At 47.3% G+C, this 22,099-nt stretch overlaps 1 protein-coding gene across 3 annotated transcripts in view; it reads right to left on the reverse strand.

Moving 5' to 3' along the window:
- Usp7 (ubiquitin specific peptidase 7) overlaps positions 1–20,799 on the reverse strand; it is a 53,654-nt gene extending 32,855 nt beyond the window's left edge. Inside the window, exon 1 of one of the 3 annotated variants that reach the window (XM_028872874.1) lies at positions 20,085–20,799. In XM_028872874.1, coding sequence (XP_028728707.1) covers positions 20,085–20,163 — 79 coding nt within the window. In that variant the 5' untranslated portion in view covers positions 20,164–20,799. Of the gene's footprint in view, positions 1–2,083; positions 2,178–20,084 lie in introns of those variants that run through there. The other 2 variants (XM_037201462.1, XM_028872875.2) reach the window with 2 other exon arrangements.
- Between the last annotated feature and the right edge of the window lie 1,300 nt (positions 20,800–22,099).

Genomic DNA, 22,099 nt, shown 5'->3' on the forward strand with positions numbered 1-22,099 from the left:
AGCTATGGCTCCACACACACACCACCCCAGCTTCCCAGCAGTAGAGAGTGTTCACTGCAGTGCTATGACTGAAGAGAAGCATTTGTTCCCTATCTACAGTTGGCACATCTAAAGGGGAAAACAAGTGGAACCCTACAGGTGAAGTATTCTCCAGAGTAACACCCAAATTAACCCACCACACAGGTACAGAGTTGAGAAGCTGGTGGCTATGAAATGTCATACGTCATTTGGTCTGACAAGTGCTAGTAACCCAGCCATGAGAACTCCTAAATAGCTACCTAGGCAGCTCAAGTCTATCTCCCAAAGGACAGAACACCAAGTTTGTAAAGTTCTTCCAAAGAAACAAGCTCATCTGCAAAGCATTTAAAACTTAAGATGCAGTGGATTCCTGGGCCAGAATAAAGAACTGCACCAGAAGACGCCCCTTTATTATCATCGAGGGCACAATGGAAGAACTAGTTTACGGCCATATAAAAGTGATTTCACTCCTGGGCTTCCTGTCCTATTGAGTGGGACAGAGGCATATGAGTAGTCATTCATATGTGTGCATAATATAAAGGCCAGAAGTAGACACTGGTTCTCTTCTCATTGTCCACTTTGTATTGTGTAAGATGGGGACATTGACTCTCACCTATTCTACTAGACTAGCTGGCCAATGAGCCTGTAGGGCCTACTTGCCTCACCCCTGCCCCAACTCACAGCCTAAAGCACTGGGGTTACATGTATGTGTTCCCAACTCAGGTTCCAATTCCTGCTCAACAAACAATTTACCTTCTGAGCTCTCTCCCCAGTCCCTAGTTGGAATTTTGTAAGTAATTTAATTTGGCCAAACATGAACTCCAGTATTAACTCTATGACACATAGAGTTAATGACTCAAATGATGAGGAGTCATTTAGCCAACAATGACAATATGCAATGGCTAAAATGGCTAAGTTAAGTGTCTGGGGCTGGGAGGGTTACTCAGTGATTGAGCACTAGCCTAGTATGAGCAAGGGACTAAGCACTCCCTCCATCAACCTCCAAAAAACCCAACCTTCATATGCTCAGCATCTGTAGAAAATAAAGCAATCACCATTCTAATGTATGTATCACTCAGAAAAGGGTACCACTTTTCATTATTATTGAGTATCAGAGGTATAATTTTGTGTTTATTAAAAGGCAAAAAAAAAATACCTCTTTTTAGAACCATCATAACTGTTTGGCTAGTCATAAAGTCTAAACTTCCTCCTCCTTACTGAGGAGGCCTGTGCTTCCTCCCATGGATGTCATAAGAGAACTACCATTTGTGATGTCATAAGAGAACTACCATCTCACTGAAGAACACTTGCCAACTGCTATGGAAATAGATAGCACCTCAGTCTCAACCTTGGATAAGAGGTTAAGAGCCCAGAGGGAAGAACCTCGTGGTAGCCTAAAAGAGCCAGTGGGGAGAAGCCATACTCAATATTCCAAATAACTATTATAATTTGCTGTGTATTACTACCACCGTGTGGTGGCGTTGGCTGCAAGTGTCGGCTCTCTCTTTGAAGCTCTAAGCATCTCTGACCCCACGCCAGATCAACTTGTGCTAACGACTTACTAACAATCACCCACTAAGTACAAAGCAGAACACAGAATACAGGGGCCAATTCTTGGGTCCTAGGCGCGTCATACACCACCTTAGAGCTGGGCATCTTCATCCCCATCTCAAATCAGCTCCATCTTCAATTCTAAGAGTATTATACACGGTTCCTCTCTCCCCTCCTCTCAACTCATAGTAAACTCAACTCAATATTACTTAATATAGAAACTCTATGTAACCAAAGAGTGTTAGAGCCCTCACCTAGAACATTCATGAGGCCCTATGTTCAATCTCCAGTATCACAGAAAGGGGAAAGAAGGAAGGTGAAAGGGAGAGATTCTAAAGGATGAGGGGACAGAAATAAAGAGGGAGGGAAGGAAGGAGGGAGGGAGGGAGAAGGGGGAGTACTGATCTATTGTTCTGCATATATATCTTAGTCTGATACTACTTAAATCAACAACCCCAAATCATTTGAGGGGTAACCGTGCTATACGGGTACTGGTCTGGAAGTCTTGAATCACCTTCTTGCCCAAGCCTGTAGTTCCCAGCCATGTCTCATGGCTCTGTAGCCCAGCGAGTCTGGGGGGCTGGAGAGGGAAGGTTCTGTCGTCCACAGCGGAGTGAATGCATAGAATCTCCAGGAGCTATACTCCTCAACATTCTTTTTCTTTTAAAGCATCCTGCAAAATTCTTATTTTTAGGACAAGAAATATATTCTAACAACCTCATCAATTCAGATAAGGTAAAGTGACCACATGACCAGAAAGAGGACATTTATGGGACACTGGTAAAGCCACAAAAGCAGCCTTGAGTTTGGTAAGCAGTAATGTATTAAGGTCAATTCCACATCTGTGAATTGATCTCCATCAATTTTAACCTAGGGGAGGACCAAGTAGAGGATAAAAGAAAGGGAATTCCCTGTACCAACTCTAACTTCTCTATAAATCTAAATGATTCCAAAATTTTTAATTTATTTTAAGTCCTCAGGTCCAAGAAAGAAAAGGATTGACAGAAAAATTTTATCACCATGTGTCATACAGGGTATGCCTTTAGATCTCAAACAACTAAAGAGAAAAAATATTAAAGATTAAAAGGGCTTTTGGTTTTTTTGAGACAGGGTTTCTCTATGGTGTTTCAGTGCCTGTCTTGGATCTTGCTTTGTAGACCAGGCTGGCCTCGAACTCAGAGATCCGCCTGGCTTTGCCTCCTGAGTGCTGGGTTTAAAGGCCTGCACCACCACCTCCTAGCAAGGGCTTTTATATATATATTTTATTAATTATTTGTGTGGGGGTAAATGTACAAGTCATGTCAAATACATGTACAGTTCAGAGAACAACCTGAATGAGTTGGTTCTCTCCTTTACACTGTGTGGAGCTCTAGGATCAAAAGCAGGTCAGGCTTGGTCTCCTTTACACTGTGTGGAGCTCTAGGATCAAAAGCAGGTCAGGCTTGGTAGCAATGCCTTCACCCACTAACACGGCGTGATGACCCCCTGAAACATGAAGTTTCTCCGCACCAAGCAACAAGTACACTAGAAGGGAGCAGGTGCATGGTGGAGATATGGAAAGCAGGGGAAGCTTTGACAGTGTGTGCAGTACCAAGTGAATGTGTGTTGTTGATGTGAGGTGGCCATTTCAAGGACCACAGCCTTAGGCTCACGGGGAGGAAAAATGGCACACACACACCCAAGTAGTGAGGCTGAGAGGAATGGCAAAGCTTTCCTCTAGTCCATGTGTGGATGTTGATAGTGAATGAAAGAAAAAAAATCCAAAATACCCACCCCATTTACAGCCCAAAGACTGCTCCCTTACCAAGATTAGCTAACTCAGCCTCCTTGATGCCTTCAGACGAATGTATATATGAGTGTATTCTGCCTCTCTGTATATAATTTCTCCAGAGAGCCCAGTCTACCTGATCTCAGCTTCTCTGGGCCTGTGTATTTATTACCTTTTCCCCTTCCTTACCACTCTATTCAGGTATGTCCCTAATTGTGTTGGGCATGGTGGTGGGAGAGCGTATTATCTGGACTGGAACAGAGACAGTAAAGAAACTCAAGCATTTTACTAATCAAGATCATAGTGATACACAATAAATGGCACTAGGGAGCAGGAAGGTGGAAAGTTTGAAAACAAACAAAATTCCAACTGAGAGACTGGGGATGTGACTTAGCAAGCAAGCACTAGCTTTAGTGTGGGCAATGGGCTAATTAAAGTCACAGACTGGTGAGAGGCCATGTCACAAGGTACTAGGCCTGAGTACAAAAGTCAAGATCAATCTGAGAGGGCTAATAAATTGCTTTAAACATGTATATGCTTTTTAAAATTGTGTACTGGACTGGGGCTCAGTTGGTAGAATGCTTGCCAAGTATGCATGGAAGCCTGGGTTCCATAATAGGAATCACATAGCAGAATGATGGGTGGTAGAAGATGAGGGACCTGAGGCCAGCCTGGACAATGAGATTTCCATCTCAAAACCCAGATAATGCAGAGAGACTATGTACTCTTTTCCTTACTACAAACAACAAAACTAGGCCCATCTGGTCCAGAAATAATCCACCAATCCTAAACACAATTCTCAGCAATTACTTCTACTCTATATGATTTTAGCACACATGTAGATTTGTATCCACTACCAGATAAATCAAAAAAGATCAATTCCAGCAGAAGAGTACTTTTAAAAAAATTATTTGTATATGTGTACTTTCTTCCCCCAATCAGAAGACAGAAGAGGGCATCAGACCCCTGAGGCTAGAATTACAGGCAGCTGGTTGTGAAGTGGGCAGACACAGTGGGAACTGGGAGACAAATTCAGGTCCTCTGGGGGAGCAGCAAACCTTCTTAACTGCTCGGCAACTTCTCCATCCTGTCTCTGCTCCTCTTATACCACAACCTGGTGCCACAACCCCTGGCAACCATTAATCTCTTTCATTTTAGGCTGGGAGTGGTGGTGCACAGCTTTAATCCCACTCAGGAGGCAGAGGCAGGAGGATCTCTGAAGAGAGTTCAAGGCCAGCCTTGGCTACATAGTGAGACCCTGTCTCAGGGGGCAGGAATGGAGTGAGAGTCCTCTTTGTCGTTTCAACAGTGTTGCATAAACGTTCAAGCATGTAACAACGTTTCTTTTCACTGCCAGACAGGGTGAAAAGGGGCACTGTGCAACCATTCGTTGGATTTGTGGGATTTATTACAAATAAAGCTCCTGAGAGCATTTCAGCTCTACTGTTCTTATTTTGGGATTTTGAAAGATGAGTTCTTAAAAGCCAATAAATATTAAGTTAGCAAGGCAACCAATGCTGTATGAACAAGGGATGTTGATGTTTAATCCTACGGTCAAAGAACTCCTGCTGGACCAGGTACCCTCCAACAGCAGCTGTCAGCCTTCTCAATGTTTGGTGAGCACTTTTTCTTCAGGAAGAAGAAACATTCTCACACCACACAGGTGAGTCCCAGCCATCCAGCATAGATGCAGACAGGTGAGGAAGAGGAGGGTACCCGGCTTTTCTGGGTTGTATGTTTGTGGTGTTTGTTTTGGTTTTTGGCCACTTGGAATGATCAACACACACAGCCTGGTCCTGGGCTTTAGTCCTGCAGCACTCTGTCTCACCACCAAGGAGTCTCTCTAGCTTCCAGAATCCGCTGGCCTTTCTCCAGTGAATCCGCTAGACTTTCTCCAGTGGCACAACTGACCACACTGATATCCAGGACCAGAGCTATAGCCGATGGCTGGGAACCCTGACCACAGGACCAACTCTCCAGCACAAACGTGACAAATGGCAATGAAGAGCTCTGGGTTTAAAGTTATAGGAGCTGAACTTAGCATACACCACAGCCAGAGAAGATTCTGGGGGAGATCACAGAGCAGCAGTGAGGTGGACAAACCCTAGTGAGAATGACCCACACCGGGTGGATGGAGTAAGTCACAAAAGAACAGGAACAGGGTGACTGAAGCCAAAGGCAGGAGGGAAACAGGACCACACCATGGAGGACCTTGAAGACTAAGATGAACTCACACTCTGAGTCCCCCGTGGACAGAGGGGAAGACACTCACACTACAAAAAGGCACTGTGGACCTGACAGAAGAACCAAGAATGAAGCAGTCAGTACTCAGTGCTTGGACCTCTCTCTGTCTTGGCCATCATAGGCAAGAGGGACCCCTTCCAAGCTACTATACTAGTCCTGCAAAAATCTTGATGAAAACCGACTAGCTTGTCTCTCCTCTGTCAAGGTGGACCTCTATTTGATGTGGATTCCAGTCAGCATATGAATTCCTTTGATCATCTCATTAGCAGTAAGATTTGTCTACTGATCTCATGAAGCTAAAGTAGTCCAACTTGGGCTTTTGCACTGGGTATTTAGTTCCAGGCATCTGTCTGACAAAGCAGGAAGCCTGCGTCAGGGGCTAGTGCCCACACAAGCTTAAAAGCAGTGGAGCCTGAAAGCTAGAAATAGGTCCCATTTTACAGAACAGCTCTATGGTCTAAAAGAACCCTGATTTACATCAGTTACATGAAAATGAAGCCCCAAGGAAAGACACATGTAATTTGTATTCCTTAAATAAAATTGGGGCTTTCAGTTTGGCTTTTATCATGTAAAAATCTGTGCCCTGGAGATGCTTATTGTAATCCATCTTCCGAGCTCTGGTCTAAACACTGCAGTGGAACTGAGGAGTGTGAAATACTGAGGAGCTGGTAACTGCACTGCACTGTTTCCTAAGTATTCACTTCACAAAACACTAAAATCTGCTCAACTGTGGCGAGTAACCAACTGCCATGGGGGAAAAAGTCACAGCATGCATGGCAAACAAGAATGCAAGAGCCAGACATTACCGGTGGCAAGGAGTGGCCAAAGGAATAGTATTCAAAGTAGCATAAAAGCTGACCTTGCATACAGACAGGACCAGGTAGGTTCACATCATCTCTAAGGACCAGAAGCTTCACTTTTTACCCTTGGCTCCCTGCTTTGTGTTTTCAGTGAGTTTATAGTGCACACACATGCACACCACATCAACACCAAAAACACAACTAAAATATATTAGCTGAAAGTAATACTCCTTGGGTAGCCTTTGCAAGTTGTATGAGGGAAAGGGGGAAAAGACATCCAGAGCTATCTGTAGCCTAGGTCTCTTTACACCTTAGAACCAGCACCCTCCTTCCTTCAGTACCTAGTTTTCCTTCAAACTCACTCAAAAAGGATATACACAAAACGTTCCCCCAAAAGGACCTATAATGTGGATACTCATGAAGCGGAGGCAGGAAGATAAATAACCATAGTGAACTACAAAGAGGACCTTGTCTCCCAAAAAGCTTTCAGCCTGCTATGGTGGTGCACTCCTTTAATCCTGGCACTCCAGAGGCAGAGGCAAGTGGATCTCTTGAGGCCAGCTGATCTACAAATCACCAGGGCTGTTACACAGATAAACCCCACCTCGAAAAAATAAAAGCAAATAAATAAAAATTAAAAATAAATATTTTAAGTTCTTTTATTTGGCTAAGACTAACAGGAAATCTATTTTAACACTTTCATCACAGGTTGAATGTCCCATCTTTAGTCATACAAACAGACCACCATGCCAGGTTACTCTCCTTAGAGATCCACCCAGTACCCTGTCTTTCATTTAAGGGCTGAAGAACTAGTGCCCAGAGGTACTCTGAAAACTTGACAGCAAAAGCTTGATTTTAATGTAAGTCAAAGGAGGCCACCCTGGGTAGCAACTGAACTTACAAAGCAATGTTGAAGCCAACACTGGCTGTCCACATAGCACATGAATACTGGACATCCTTTTTTTGTTTTTATAATTTATTTATTTATTTATTTTTATTTTATATGCATTGGTGTTTCACCTGCTTGTTTGTGTGAGGATGCCAGATCTCCTGAAACTGCAGTTAAAGACAGTTGTGAGCTGCCATGTGGGTGATGGTAACTGAACCTCGGTCCTTTGGAAGAGCAGCCAATGTTCTTAACCACTGAGCCATCTCTCTAGCCCCAATATTGGCCATTCTTGAAGTCAAATCACTGAGGGAAACTTAAGTGCTCAGAAACAGAAAGACTCAACATGGCAAACATGGTCTCTCAGATTACACATTGAAGTGGTGAATGACAAGAGAGACTACACGTGTTGTGAACAGTGAATGGTACTGACTCCTGTAATCTCAGCACTTGGGATGGAGGCAGGAGGATCAGGAGTTCAAGGTCATCCTTGAGCACATAGGGAAGCTTTAGGCCAACCTATGTTATGGGGGCTGAAGAAATGGCTCAGCAGATGAGTACTTGTTATGCAATCATGATGACCAGAGTTTGGATCCCAGAACCCAGGTACCAAACAAGCTAGGCATACTTTCTAATCCCAGTAGTCATGTCGGGGAAGAGACAGAAAGTTCACTGGGGCTTGGTGGCTTCGAGCCTCCGTGAGAAAATGCAAGAGCAGGTTCAGTGAGATGATGCCGCAATGACAGAAAGTGGTAGAGGACCCCGTCCTCCCTGGCCTGGCACTCACACACAAGTGCAGCTCCCACACATGCATATGTCCATAGAATACCACGTAAACACACAAGTTAATTCAAGAGTATACTTCAAAAATAAAATCACACTTTGCAACACAAACCCTGTCAAACTGGTGACTATTTCTACAGCTACAGAAGCTGATTCTAACAGTTATACACAGACACAGAAGAAACAGATAAGCAAAACTACTTGGAAAATAGAACGCGGGTCGGGTAAGAATCCCTTCACTCAATACCAGGGTTGATGAGCAGCTGCAATAAGCAAGATGCACTGTTGACAAAGGGGATCCTTTGTGTGGAGAACGCGAAGAACAGCAGGGAATCCAGATGCAGTCATTCACAGGACCGCTGACTACATTCTAACAAAAGCTCAACAACAACAAAGCACAGTGGTGCATACCTGTGATCCAAACAAGTCAGAGACTGCAGCAGGGGATCTGAGCTCTAGACCAGGCTGGACAGTTACAGGCGAGACTGCCTCCAATGAACTACAAGAGATGATGGATGGATGGGTGGATGGGTGGATGATGGGTGGATAAGTAGGTGGATGGATGGGTGGGTGAGTGAGTGGGTGGGTAGGGAGCGGAGAAGGAGGGGGAAAAGAGGGGGGAGAGAGAGCGCGCAAACAGAACAAGGAAAGAGGGCAGTCTCATTAATGAATGATACAGAACAAGCAGTCTGTAGGGAGAAAAAGAAAAAACAAAACCAGTTTGCTGGGAAGACAACTCAGTGGGTAAAGCTCTTGTACACAAAGTTCATATCCTCAGTTCATATCCCCAAAACCCACATAATGTCAGACTCAGGAGCTCACTTGTAATCAGGGTACTCCAGAGATGGGAAGATACAAATAATCCCCAAAGCTCCTAGGCCAGCCAGGCTGAAGTAAGCAAGGTGGCTGAAACAAGACCACCTCTGGGTGTGGTGCTGCACACCTTTAATCCCAGCACTAGGGAGGCAAAGGCAGATCTAGTCTACATAGTAAGTTCCAGAAGAGCCAAGGCCACAGGGAACCCTGTCTGAAAAGACGGGATGGGGGTGGGGAACAGGACACCAGCTCCCTACAGTTGTCATCTGAACTCCATATGTGCTGTGAATACACTTTTTCTTTGGCCCAAACAATGGTAATTTTCTACCATTTACTCATTCAGTGTGCTTAAGGTAGAGGCTCAGGGGGTAAAGCACAGGAGCAGAGGTCAGAGAAAAACCTGCAGGAATGACTCTCTCCTTCCACCAGATGGTCCTGAGGATCAAACTCAAGAGAACCTTGCTTGGTGGCTGAGTCATCAAGCCAGCCCTTTAACTTTTAAAAATATTCTGAGGCAATGCTATGTAACCTTGGCTAGGTTAGCCAAGAATTTGTCGAATGCAGAGTTGTCATGTAGGTGTGCTAGGAACCAAACCCAGGTCTTCCGGAAGAGAAGCAAGCATTCCTAACCACTGAGCCATATCTCCAGTCCCAGCAATAAATTTTTTTTTTAAAGTATAACTAGGAATACCTCCAATGGAGCCCACTCTCGGGAGTTCTTTGCTCATTTTCCCATAATAAACACATTTCCTCTGCTCACCCACAAAAAAAGAAGCCCAAAGTGTAGGCTATATCTTTACTCACAGCACAGGAGACAGAAATACTCAGATCTCTGCAAGTTCCAAATCAGCCTGGTTTATATAGTGATTTCCAGGTTAGCCAAGGGCTATTAAAGTGGGACTCAGTCTCCAAAGAAAGAAAATGATGGAGTCATGAGAATCTGCACGGTTAAATCATAGTGAGAATCCACAGCCCTTAAACTATTTTCAACTCAAAGAACTAAGCACCAACACAATGCGGACAATGCTAAGAGAAGCTAACAAGAAGTCACAAACTCCACAGCCTTGGGAGGTTCGGCACAAGCAGGTCAGAACCCAAAGACTGGTGGATGCTGAGGACTACGGTGCATTGAGTAACTGCTGAGTGTACTGTTTTCTGGAGATGAACATATCCTAAAACTATGCTGTTTTCTGGGCCAGGGGGTAGTAGTGGTGCACATCTTTAATCTCAGCACTCAGAAGGCAGAGGCAGGCGGATCTCTGTGAGATGGAGGCCAGCATGGTCTACAGAGTGAGATCCAGGAAAGCCAAGGCACAAGAGGAACTCTGTCTCAAAAAAGGGGTGGGGGGAGGTGCTATGTAGATACGTATATCTGAGTTCCAAACCTCAGCACCCATACAAGTATCTAGGCATTGTGGCATGTGCCTATCTACAATTCTACAACTGAAGACACAGAGACAGTATAATCCCTGAGGTCCTATCCAGCCAATCTGCGGATTTAGTAAGATTCTATCCCCAAAATAGGGAGTGACAGAAGACACCTGATGTCTTGACTCTAAACACATGCACATCCACAAGCATGTACACAGAGAGCTGGTTGTTCTGAAATGTTGACCACCCAGAGTCCAGAACACATGTCCATAAACTATATATATATATATATATATACACACACACACAACTACATAGATCCTAGAATGGTTTCCTTTAGGGATGATTTATTCCAAATCAAAATCATATTCAAATATGTTTCTGATTACCAAAGAGTGATCAGGCCATGAAGATGGCTGGAATTAAGAGGGCAACTTTGTGGAATTTGTTCTCTCCATCTACTTTAACATGGCTCATGATCAAATTCAAGTCAACAAAACTGGGAAGCAAATGCCTTTTATCCCCCGAGCTATTCTCACTATCCTGACTTTATTTTTTGAGATAGGGTTTGAGTCTCTTCATGAACCAGAACTTGCCAATTCAGCAAAACTAGGTGGCCCTATGTCTACTTCCCCTGCACTGGCATTAAAAGTGCACAGCTGCAGCCAGCTTCTTTACATGAGTACTGGGGACGTGAACACATATCCTCATGCTTTGGGGACTAAAAGTGACTCAGTCACCCCAAGCCCTCAGCACCCATTTCTGTGTGATACTTCACAAGGGGGGGGGAGAGGGTACCTAATTTTCAGAGCTGTATGAGTGACTTCACATCCTTTGACCTGGTATACTGATTGTCCACCACATTGTGGCCAATGAACCTCAGTGCAGTTTCCTGAGAGTCTCCAGGCATTGTGTCTTACTCAACATCCATGTACTGCTTCTGACCCATCTCAGAACTTGCCAATATCCTTTCTGCTGAAAACAACTGCCCAAACTTCTAGTTCAGAAGTATGAAGTAGATCTCCCTGGCTACAGTTAAGGTGTGCCTGCCTTTTCCAGCTTCTGAAGCCATCCACACACAGCCATCTCTAAAGCTAGCAGGGCTGGTCACATTCTTCTATCACATCAACTCAGTTCCACCTCTCCCCTTTTGCATGCCAAGGACCCTGGCAATTACACTAAGCCCACTGGACAAGGTAGTATGGTGGCCCCATTGAGGACCCTGAATGTAATCACATCTGCAGAAGGGGTTTGCTGCATTGACAAGCTCACTGGCCCTGTGGATTAAAACAGGATGATCGTCTTCGGGGCTGGAGAGATGGGGCAGCAGTTAAGAGCACTGGGACTTCTTTGAGAGGATGAAAACATTTTTGCTTATTATGAACTCTGAGCCCTAATGAGAGACCAGGAAATATCAAATGCCTCTCATCTCTGGTCACACTAGCCCTTCTTAAGACTCATCTGTGACATCTCTATTTCCCAAGTACCCCATCCACACTCCATATGACACTAGAATCCACCCACCACCCAAACAGGCTCCTTCCCTCTGAGGCCGTCAAGGAGGAAAGGGGGTACAATAACCCAACAGCTAGCACTGTGCCTGCCACCTGTAATCACTTCCTCTAAACACGTACTTTCTGTATTTATTTTCCTGAGGCAATGTCTCTCTACATCCTGGAACTCATTATGCAGACCAGGCTGGCCTCGGGTTCACAGATCTGCCTGTCTCTGTCCCAAATGCTGGGATTAAAGGCCTGCACCACCACATCCAACCCCTAGTCTGTATTTTTTTTTTCCCCAAATTTTGCTCACCCTGAATACAATGCTGAAATGTAATCTTGAGTTTGCTTAACTTGCTAATAACCTGGGACTTGTATTTTTATGACCATTTTATCTAGTTAATTCGGCTGCATTGTGTTTCTAATACAGTATTATCCACAGCACTAGACTATTTTTAAAAAAAATTCTTGACCCTCGACGCATTCTGATATACCCTATTCAACACTATTGAGAAGGGAACCATAAATTATCCATAAATTGTCACTGCTTTTATTCATTCTGCTTTTCTGGGATACAATGGATCTTTCCCAACATTCACCATACTGACTTCATGTCATCAGAAACCAATTGCACCAGGTTGATTAGGTTAACACTGGGCAATAAAGCTATGTTAATACTGTGTTAGTATCTGCATTGTCCATAGGCTACCAACACTTGAAAATTTCTGACCTCCATCATCATAAGGATGCTGTGCAGAGCTGCCAGGTGTGTGGTTAGATTATTAAGAGTCTTTTTAACCCTTAAGCCACACTCCCTTTGTCACTATATAAAAATGGAAACTGGGTGCTGTAGCAAATGCTTATCCCAGATGGGTGCTACAGGTTCAAGGCCTGCCTGGTCTACATAGCAAGACTTGGCTTCAAATTTTAAAATGTAAAGCCAAGTTTGTTTTCATCATTAGCAGCAGCAGGAGGCTCAGAGCAGGAGCCAGCTAAGACCACTTCACCATCTACGTAAGGGGCATTCTCAGGGTCAGCACCTAAGCTCACTTTTTTGTTTTGTTTTATTTTTGGTTTTCCAGACAGGGTTTCTCTGTGTAGCTTTGGAGCCTATCCTGGAACTCACTCTGTAGACCAGGCTGGCCTCAAACTCACAGAGATCCGCCTGCCTCTGCCTCCCGAGTGCTGGGATTAAAGGCGTGCGCCATGACACCCAGCCTAAGCTCACTTCTTTAATTTATAAGTACAAGGGGGAAAGATGGATGACTCACTTGGGGAGAAATTCTAAGTATCTAAGATGGCTGTAAAATAGTTACTGCTTGGTGTGGTGGTACACACCTGTAATCGGTAGCACTGAAAGCTGAAGCAGGAGAACTATAACATGCATGCCCCCCAATATGATGCACACACAAAATAAAAAATTGAAACATTTAATCAAAGACAGCAAGACAGCTTAATGGGTAAATGCAGGTGCCACATACAAGCAAGACATCCCAAGTTCCACCCATGTAAACATGGGAAGAGAACCAATTCTATACATTTTCCTCTGACCTCCACATGGGTGCCACAGTATGCATACTCACACACATACTCATTTTTGAAACTACAAAACAGCCCAGCATAGTGACACACACCTTTAATCCCAGCAATGAGTCAGAATCAAACGGCTCTCTCTCTCTCTCTGAGAGTTTTAGGCCAGCCTGGTCTACACAGAAACTATACCTAGATAGATAGGTAAGTAGGTAGATGGGGGTGGGGGGCGGCAGCAACATGGACTTAGGAATATTTTTCACTACTTCAGTTGGCTTGATCAAACAGATTTCCCTGTGAACTCATGTGACCTAACAACTAGAAGACTTAAAGACTTCCATAGGAACCCCCCTTATACCCTAAAGAGAGGTGCTTGCCTAAGCTGGCATACACATGCCAACTCCTACGTGTTGTTTTAAAACAGAAATTGCTGGGATCAATTAAGAGTCTTCAAATGTAACCTATTCCCCAAAGTGATATTGATGAAACACACTTGCAACCCAGGCAGTGGCCCACAGCCAGTTCCTAGGGGGCTGTAGGTTTGCTCAGCCTACACATTCAGAGCAGTACCCTGTGTTTTCATGATGCCCCCTTAACTGTTTCTGAAGGTACCATGGGAACGTGGCAGAAGAGTCAGCTCACTATCCAAATAAATACCTGTGGCTACATCTGGCGTGTAAATACTCTACAAGAGAAGCCGCCTTTAGAATTCATTCAGCACTCTTCAAGCAACATGCCAGTTAATCAAAAACAGACCTTCCCAAGTAGAATATTCTGGGGCTGACACCTAATATAAGGTTCTGCTCTCCAAGCACAGGACAATCAGGGAACCTTAGCCACTGGTATGAGATGAAAACAAAGGACCCAGGTTTTACTATCGGCAGAAGAGTCTCACAGAACTGTCCAGCTTCCACAAGGACCCTTCTCGATCTTTTACATTCTCATTACCCAAAAGAACGAGGGCCCATCCACCAAATTGAGACCACACACACTGGCTGGTTCCTAGGTTTCAAACACCAATGAATTTGAAGCTCCTGTCAGTCAGATAGATAAGCTGTTGACAAGACCCGTGGGCATCTATCAACAACTGTGACTCAGCAGTGATCTCCATCCACCCTTTATGTGTTGATCTAAGAATTCAACTCTCACAAAACACAGGCAGAAAGGCACAGTTGAGTACCCAGGCCCAGCTTTGGCAAATGCCCACCTAGGCTGCGGCTACACCTTACCCTTCTAGTCCATGCACTCTACTTCCCTGGACAGGGGTTCTTCTAGGCATCTGTCCCCTCTTCCCTTCCTGTTTGGTTCACTGCTGGTCTCACTCTTGAGTGTCCATCACCTTGTTCCAGCCCAGGGCAGTGTATTGTTCTAAGAAACTCTGGAAATAACTTTCCAGTAAACCTTCAAGCCCTAACCTTCTGCACACAAGTCTGCTTATCTTCAACCATTTCCACTTGTCTGACTTCTGTTAGCCAAGGAACGCATCATTTCTAGAAAGTGGCAGGACTGCCCAGCCTCTGCACAACACTTGACAACACTTTCACAAGTCCAAAGTAGTGCAGAACACTTACTTTATGAAGCAGTGACATTTAACACTTGCCACTGTCAAGAAATACCCTGTTACAACCTTGTTCCCCAGGTTCTACCCCGGCTTGGAGAACAAGCAGCAATATCCAGTTAAGTAGTTAGTACTCTTCTAAAAACAACTGGAAACAGTAACAAAAGTAAACTTAGGAAACATTCAAAAGCAGCCTTCAGTACACCTTATGAAGGTCTAGAAAAGCCCAAGTGGACACTGAGGGGGCAGGAAAGGACTGTTTCTCAATGTAACTTCCAAGAAAAGGTGATGAGGCGGAATCAGCTGCTAGCTATCACAGCATTACTGCTTATGGCTCCAGCTCCCTTTCACAAGACCAGTGTATTGCCAGTCACCAGCTTTCTACACTACTGTCTAGCCTGAGTTCCTTGAAAACCCTAGTTCCTGGGCATCATCTCCCAAAACCCGAAGGAACTTGAGGTGGCCATTTTTCAAGCAAACACAGTGGTGCATGTACTGCTGGATGAAGGCAGGTAGAGCAAAGGTCCCTGCGGCTCCTTCCCAAGGGAGTTGACTGAGATGACCTGTAGCTTTTAACAATGACATCTAAATGGCTTAAGGTCTTGCTTGGTGTTACACGGGAGACCAAGTGGAAAATTCAGTATGTAGCCCATGACTGCCTAGAACTTGGGAGGCAGAGGCAGGAGAATCACAAGTGCTGGGTAGGATTGTTAAGTGCCACTTGCCCGGCTCTGATTCGTGATATTGGCCACTTTCCTGGAGTATCTATCTTTTCTTTCTTCTCATAGTGCAGGGCAAACAGTCCCATAGGTAGCCAGTTTTGGCAGTAACAGACCAGAAAGAGGGCTACTGCAAAAGTCCCAGCAAGGAAGGACCCCATTTAAGATGTTGACTGGAAAACCTGGTAACAGTATGTGGGACCCACAAAAAACTTAAGCCTACCTCCTAAGTCTGAGGCCTGGTCACCTGTCTTCCTGCCGCCGCCACCCAGGACTCAATCACTAGGAATGACGTGATACAAATCAGTCACCCGTGTGTGGTCGTGCACACCTGTAACCCCAGAACTCAGGAGGCAGCCCAAAGGGTCAGGATACTCAAACCCAGCCTGTGCTACAATTAGACCTTGTCTCGAAGCAATGGAAAAGACTAAACAGAAAAGGTCACCAAGCTGCTGGAGCTTCAGATCTCCAGAACAAATGTCTCCAGATACCACATCTGCTCGGCTCCTGTAAACCTTTTCGTTTTCTCCTAATTTTTTACCTTTAATTCTATATCCCTAGTATGGGCCATCAAAACCAGGAATTAACTAGTCATGGCGTCATATATACTCCATAAGAATGAGACTGATCGACCAGGAGTTCATAAAGAACACTTCCTAAACTGATATTGGGTCACTGTCCCCCATTCTGTCAAGATATAATCACAAGCAGGCATTTCTGCATGCCTCCCTCACCTGTGGTGTTTCCTCACCTCAGCTGCAAGTCTGCCCACACACAGCTACAACATTCAGTGTGCATCTGTGCCTCTATCTTGTCCCCATGACTGGTGACATTGGTTTCAGCACAGCCCCGGCAGATAAGGATGACCTTTTTCCTAGGATGCAGACACTGAGGCATCAATAGCTTAAGCCACAGGCAGGCCACATAGCAACTAAACACAAATTCTCAATAAAACCCTAGCCAACTCTGCCACAGCACTGCCCGACAGTGAACTAACTTAATGACCTCCCTGTCCAAAGAACTAAGAAGGAAAACCAGTCAAAGCAAGCAAGGGTAAGGAAGACCACCCGTCCTTCCGTCCCTCTCCATCTGTGCTGTCTGTCATCCTCAGACTGCGGAGGAGACTCTAACCAAAGGCCGCTAGGAAGCCTGGCAGCACACAGGCTGAGGGAGCTCTCAACAGCCAAACCTGACTGGCTGGCATCAATCAGAGGGACAGGCTTCTGGGCCCCACCAGATTTCTCCTCTACTGTAAGCTCTACCTGGAGATGGAGCAGCTCTTCCAGAGGACCTGGGTTCAAGTCCCAGCATCCACATGACAGCTCACAACCGTCTCTAACTCCAGTTCCAGGGAGTCTGTGGCACCCTCACACAGACATACATGCAGGCAAAACACCCATGTACATAAAATTAAAAAAGAAAGAAAGGGAGAAAGGGAGAAAGAAAGAAAGAAGGAAAGAGAGAAAGAGAAAGAGAGAAAGAGAGAAAGAGAGAAAGAGAGAAAGAGAGAAAGAAAGAAAGAAAGAAAGAAAGAAAGAAAGAAAGAAAGAAAGAAAGAAAGAAAGAAAGAAAGAAAGAAAGAAAGAAAGAAAGAAAGAAACTTTAAAATCTACATAAGGATGGTGATCAGCCTCACCGGAGCAGTCCACTGAGTAGCCTCTGCAAGGAGCCTTACTTTAGGTGTAAACCTGCATAGCCAGTCTATGTTGTGGGCATGTGCAAGAATTCACCTTCTTTTCACAAACATGCAAAAAGGATGTCTTGAAGCTCCATCTGCCCACACAGATGTGAAAGGGACCAACCACTACCAAACCGTTCAGAGTCAACTGCAGTGGTCTCAAGGACCACTTACTGGTCGCAGATGTTACATTTTGAAAACAGTACTGGTGGGGCTAAGTGCCAACCCAGGAAAAAACACATTCTGTTAGCTACTATGCGGCACAGGCAAAGCCTCAGAAAAGCTTTTGTGTCCTCAACAGGATTGTCACCAGTCTTACAGGTAAGCTACCTTCTTCAGATTATAGACCTTAGCCACTGAAAGAGATAGTAAATAAACTGTCAAATTCATCCCTAGTCAGATGACTAGGTAAGGGCCTTGCTTCCACCTCCCAGAAGGCAGGACAAGCTGCTTTTCTGGCCTGTGGTTACAACACAAGTAAACTGTCCCTCATTTTCTCTCTCCCTATACTTTCCTCACCACTCATAATAGGACATTTTAAAAATAACCAATTCTCTAGCGGATGTGCAAGCGCTGTGCAGAGGTCAGTAAAAAACAAACGTTAACTCCAACAGAGTGAGGCAGGAGGACAGCAAACTAGCCCTGACCTATTGATAGGAGGGGAAAAAACAACCAACAGAACCAGTCTCCTGGCCTCCCTTTCCACCGAAACCACCCTGCCCCAGAGGGCGGGCAGACAGGATGCTCCTCACAAAGCCTTCCTTCCCAAGCTGGGCAGAACTCTGACACCCTCCAGCTGCTGGCTCTACAGAATCCAGGCCAAGGCTGGTGCAAGCCATTAACTCCCTCCAGATCCTATTCACAGCCTGGCTTCAGAGACCTACCAGAGTTACCTCAGTTCCACTATTCCAGATTTTGGAAGAAGTATTCTACTCTTCCTGATCCTAATTGACAACAGTTGGCATAGCATCCTATTTAAGGAGTGGGAAGACTAAAACAGACTGCCTAACACACACACACACACACCCTACCTGTGGGCACCCCACACAGACCAAGACACTACACTAGCTCACATGATCACAGCCCTTAAGACTGCATTTTCTAGAAATTAGAGCCTGAACAACTAAAAGCCACAGCATCCATTAACAACTAAAACTGTGTTAACTCACAAATGCAAACTCGGGTAGGAAAAGGAAGCTTTATGAGAAACATCTTGGAAGCACACAAGAAGCCCAGGATCTAAAGAGTGAAAACCTGTGACAATCACCCTAGTCTCTTAGCAAAGCTTCTGAAACTTTTGCACATTTTCCCACGTACAGTCTGTATCTGATACATGCTGTCCAGCAATGTCCAACTTGACTATCACTGGTATGCCCACAACACAAGACTTTTTATTACATGTGATGCTATTTGAAAAGGAAGCAAGTGCAAATACAATTCTCCACTTAGATGTGCATGAAGTATAGCATTAAAGGAATATACAATTCTCTCAGCAATGAGTCCCATCAGCTATTTGGTTTAAGCATACAAGCAAGACGCTCTGAAATTATTGACTTGCTGAGGCCAAGAAAAACAGTCTAGCCCTCGGCATGGACGCAACTCTTCTTCCCCTCACCCCATTACTGCCATTGGTAAGAACCACTAAAGGGTCTTTTTCATCTGCAGCATGGTCAGACAATTCTTTAAGAAACACCTACTGACCAGCATCAAGTTATTCTCAGGAGTCATGGATCAGTATTCCCAAAGTATGCAGCGCCCCACCGAACAAATAAGGTTTTATCCTAACTTCCTTAGGACCTCCATTCATTTATGAAACCCACTTTCTCTTGCTGAAAGCAAAATGAGAACAAACCACCTAATGGTTCATTCGGGTGTCCCTCATTGGTATTCCTGCCTGCCTGACCCCCTTAAGGCAGGTAACAGAACAAACTGTTTTGGCTTCGTCCAAAGCACCAAGTAAAAAAACAAAATAAAATGTGCTAGCCAATGACAAACGCAGTGTGGGATCGATCCCCCGGAGTCAGACCCTTGCCTTGACAGCGCTTTTACACCAAACCCAGATAGCCAAGCTTCTCTTATCTGTAACCAGTTTTTTAAAAAAAAAAAAAAAAAAAAAACAGTACCAAGATAAAACTCCTGCCGCTGGGGTAGAAAGCCGAACGCGTTACCTCCAGAGTCTAGTCTGATGCTGTTGGAGGCAGCCATGTGCGGCGGAACTTTCACAGTTTCAAGCACACACTTGGCCGGATGTGGACGGCACCACCTAGAGCCAGGTACCCAAACTTGTCCAGCAGCAGAGGTAACTTATAAACTAGGCGGACCTGAGTGCGCACTCAGAGTCAGTCAGTCCAAAGGCTGAGGACAGCTGCGCGCCTCGCAGGTGTCCTCGCAATTAGGCGCGACGCTGGGCAGCGCAGTTCAAGTTATTGGGAGGAGGATCTCCGGGGGCGCGCTCAGAAGCAGGTGCAGGTGAAGCTGGCGCACCCGCCCCCACCTCCTCGGCGCTCAGCGGCCGGCCGGGGAGCTGGCCCAACCAGCCAGGCCAGAGCCACACACCCCGGAAAGGGGACGGTCCCGGGGGCCCGCCTCCCGACCTGGGTGCCGGGAGCCAGCACACCTCGGTCCTAATTTACGACCCGGGCGCTTTGTGCCCAGCAGGCCGTGCGCTGCACAATGCGCTTAACTCGGGGTCCCGGCCACCCCCTGCCGGGCCGCATGACTGTGCAGCCCGGCCGGGCACGGAGTTGCCGGCCCGGGTCGGGCCGAGCGGCAGCCCGGCCTGGTTAAAGATGGCGAGGCCCTCGCGTGGCTCCCGCGGCCGCCCGGGCCACAATGAAAGCGCCGGCCCCGCGGCGGGCCTCACCTTCCATCTCCATGTCCTCGGGTTCGCTCAGCTGCTGCTCGCCCGCTTTCTGCTGCTGCTGCTGCTGTTGGTGGTTCATGTCGGCCGCGGCCTGGGCCTCGCCTGCAGCCGGAGGCCCGGGCTGCGGGCCCGGCGGGCGGGCGGCTGCGAGCCGAGGCGGCGGCGGCGGCGGCGGCGGCGGGGCGGCCTCCTCCTCCTCCTCCCGCGCGTCTTCGGCGGCGGCCCCGGGGCGGCCCGCGGCGGGCGGCGGCGGCGGCGGCGGCAGGGAGACGCGCACGTACTTGCTCGCGATTCGCCCAATCTCGGCGCCGAGGCGGGCGGGCGGCCGGCGGGCCGGGCCGGGCGGCCTCCTCGCTCGCTGCGGCCGCCGCTGCCGCCGCCGCCGCCGCAGGGCCCGCCTCCCGCCGCCGGGGCCGGGGCTGCGGGGCCGCGGGCCGGCCGGGGGCGGAGGGCGGCCGGGCGGGGGCCGCGGAGTCAGCCCCGCCTCGGGCCGGGCGCGGAAGACTGGAGGCCCGGCGGGCCGCGGCGAGCCTGCGGGCCCGGGTGCTGCCGGCTGCGGCGGCTGCTGAGGCTGCGCGGGCGGGCGACGGGCCGGCCGCGCTCGGAGCGCTGAGGCCTCCGCCTCCTCGGCGTCGTCGTCGGGGCTCCGGCAGCGGATGCGGCGCCCGGCGGCTCGGCTCGGCTCGGCTCGCTCTCAAAATGGCGGCGGCGTGAAATGTCACATCCGCATGGGGGGCGAGAGCGGGGCGAACGAGACGAGGGCGGGCGGCGGGCGGAGCGGGAGGCGGAGCGGGAGGCGGAGCGGGGAGCGGCCCGCCCGCCGCTGCCTAGGAGCGCCCGCCTTGCGCTGCGGCTCGGCGCGCCCGCGGTCCGCCCTGCTGGAGCCAGGCGCCCCGCTCTCGTCAGCGAGGCGGGCGCAGATCCGGGGCTGCCGAGGTCCGAACGAGGGGAGCGTGCCCGCGGGAACTGGGCTCGACCCGGACCTGAGGCTCGGCGCCTTTTTTACCGCCCTTAACTGGTCCCTCGGGTCTCACCCGGGCGAATACGTGGGAAAACTTCACTTTTTCTGCACCCCGGATCCAATAAGGCGGTGGGAAAACTTCACTGTTTCGCGCCCCAAACCCAATAAGGTGATCTCACCTCCTCCAACATTCATTTATTTCCTTGCTAGCCCACCCCCCTCCGGCCCCCAGATTGGCCACGATCATCCACTCAGAAAGACGTCTCTCTTTCTTGTTGTCGTTTTGAAAACGAGTCTTCTCCTCGGGTGTTCCAGGATGGCCTGGAACTTGATATGGTACCTGAAAACGGCCTTGAACTCCTGATCCTCCTGCCTCGACCTCTCTAAGACTTCGGGAGTCAAATGTTACAAAACGACCTTTTTAAGAAAGTTGAAGAAAAGTTGATTTATTTAAGGCCGAAGCCCCAGCTGACTTGGTATTCAGGCGTGCTGGCTTATTAAAAATATATTTTAAAATGGATTTTAAAAAGAAAAAGATTGCGGGGTGTGGTGGTGTATGCCTTTGATTCCAGAACTTGAGAAGCAGAGGCATAGCCAGTTCCAAGCCAGCCAGGACTACACGGAGACCCTGTCTCAAACAACAAAAACATCTCATAGGCTTGAGGGTTTCCCATTATGAAGGTTTCCCATTATGAAGGCTTCCCATTATGAGACCGACAGATCACATAAGTAGCACCTGACTCACCAGGAATCAGCCCCTTCCCCGGATCACCCTGAGTTTGGGGTGGGGGAGGGGTAGTCATACCAAATTCTCACAAATACTATTGAGCAACTTGCACTGGCAGGAAAAAAAAAAGGAACCTTTTCTGGCACTTCATAACTTGCAAGAAAATGCCTAGCCAATCCAGGAAAAAAGTGCAAGAACATGCTACCCTGCCAAGGACACCAGCCAACCCTGCTTCCTCTGCTGAGTTCAAAACCTAAGCAGACGCCAGCAAAACGGCTGAGTGGGCAAAGGTACTTGTCACCAAGTCCCATGACCTGCATTCCATCC

This window comes from Peromyscus leucopus, chromosome 8b (genome assembly GCF_004664715.2).
Source record: "Peromyscus leucopus breed LL Stock chromosome 8b, UCI_PerLeu_2.1, whole genome shotgun sequence".
NCBI lineage: Eukaryota > Metazoa > Chordata > Mammalia > Rodentia > Cricetidae > Peromyscus > Peromyscus leucopus.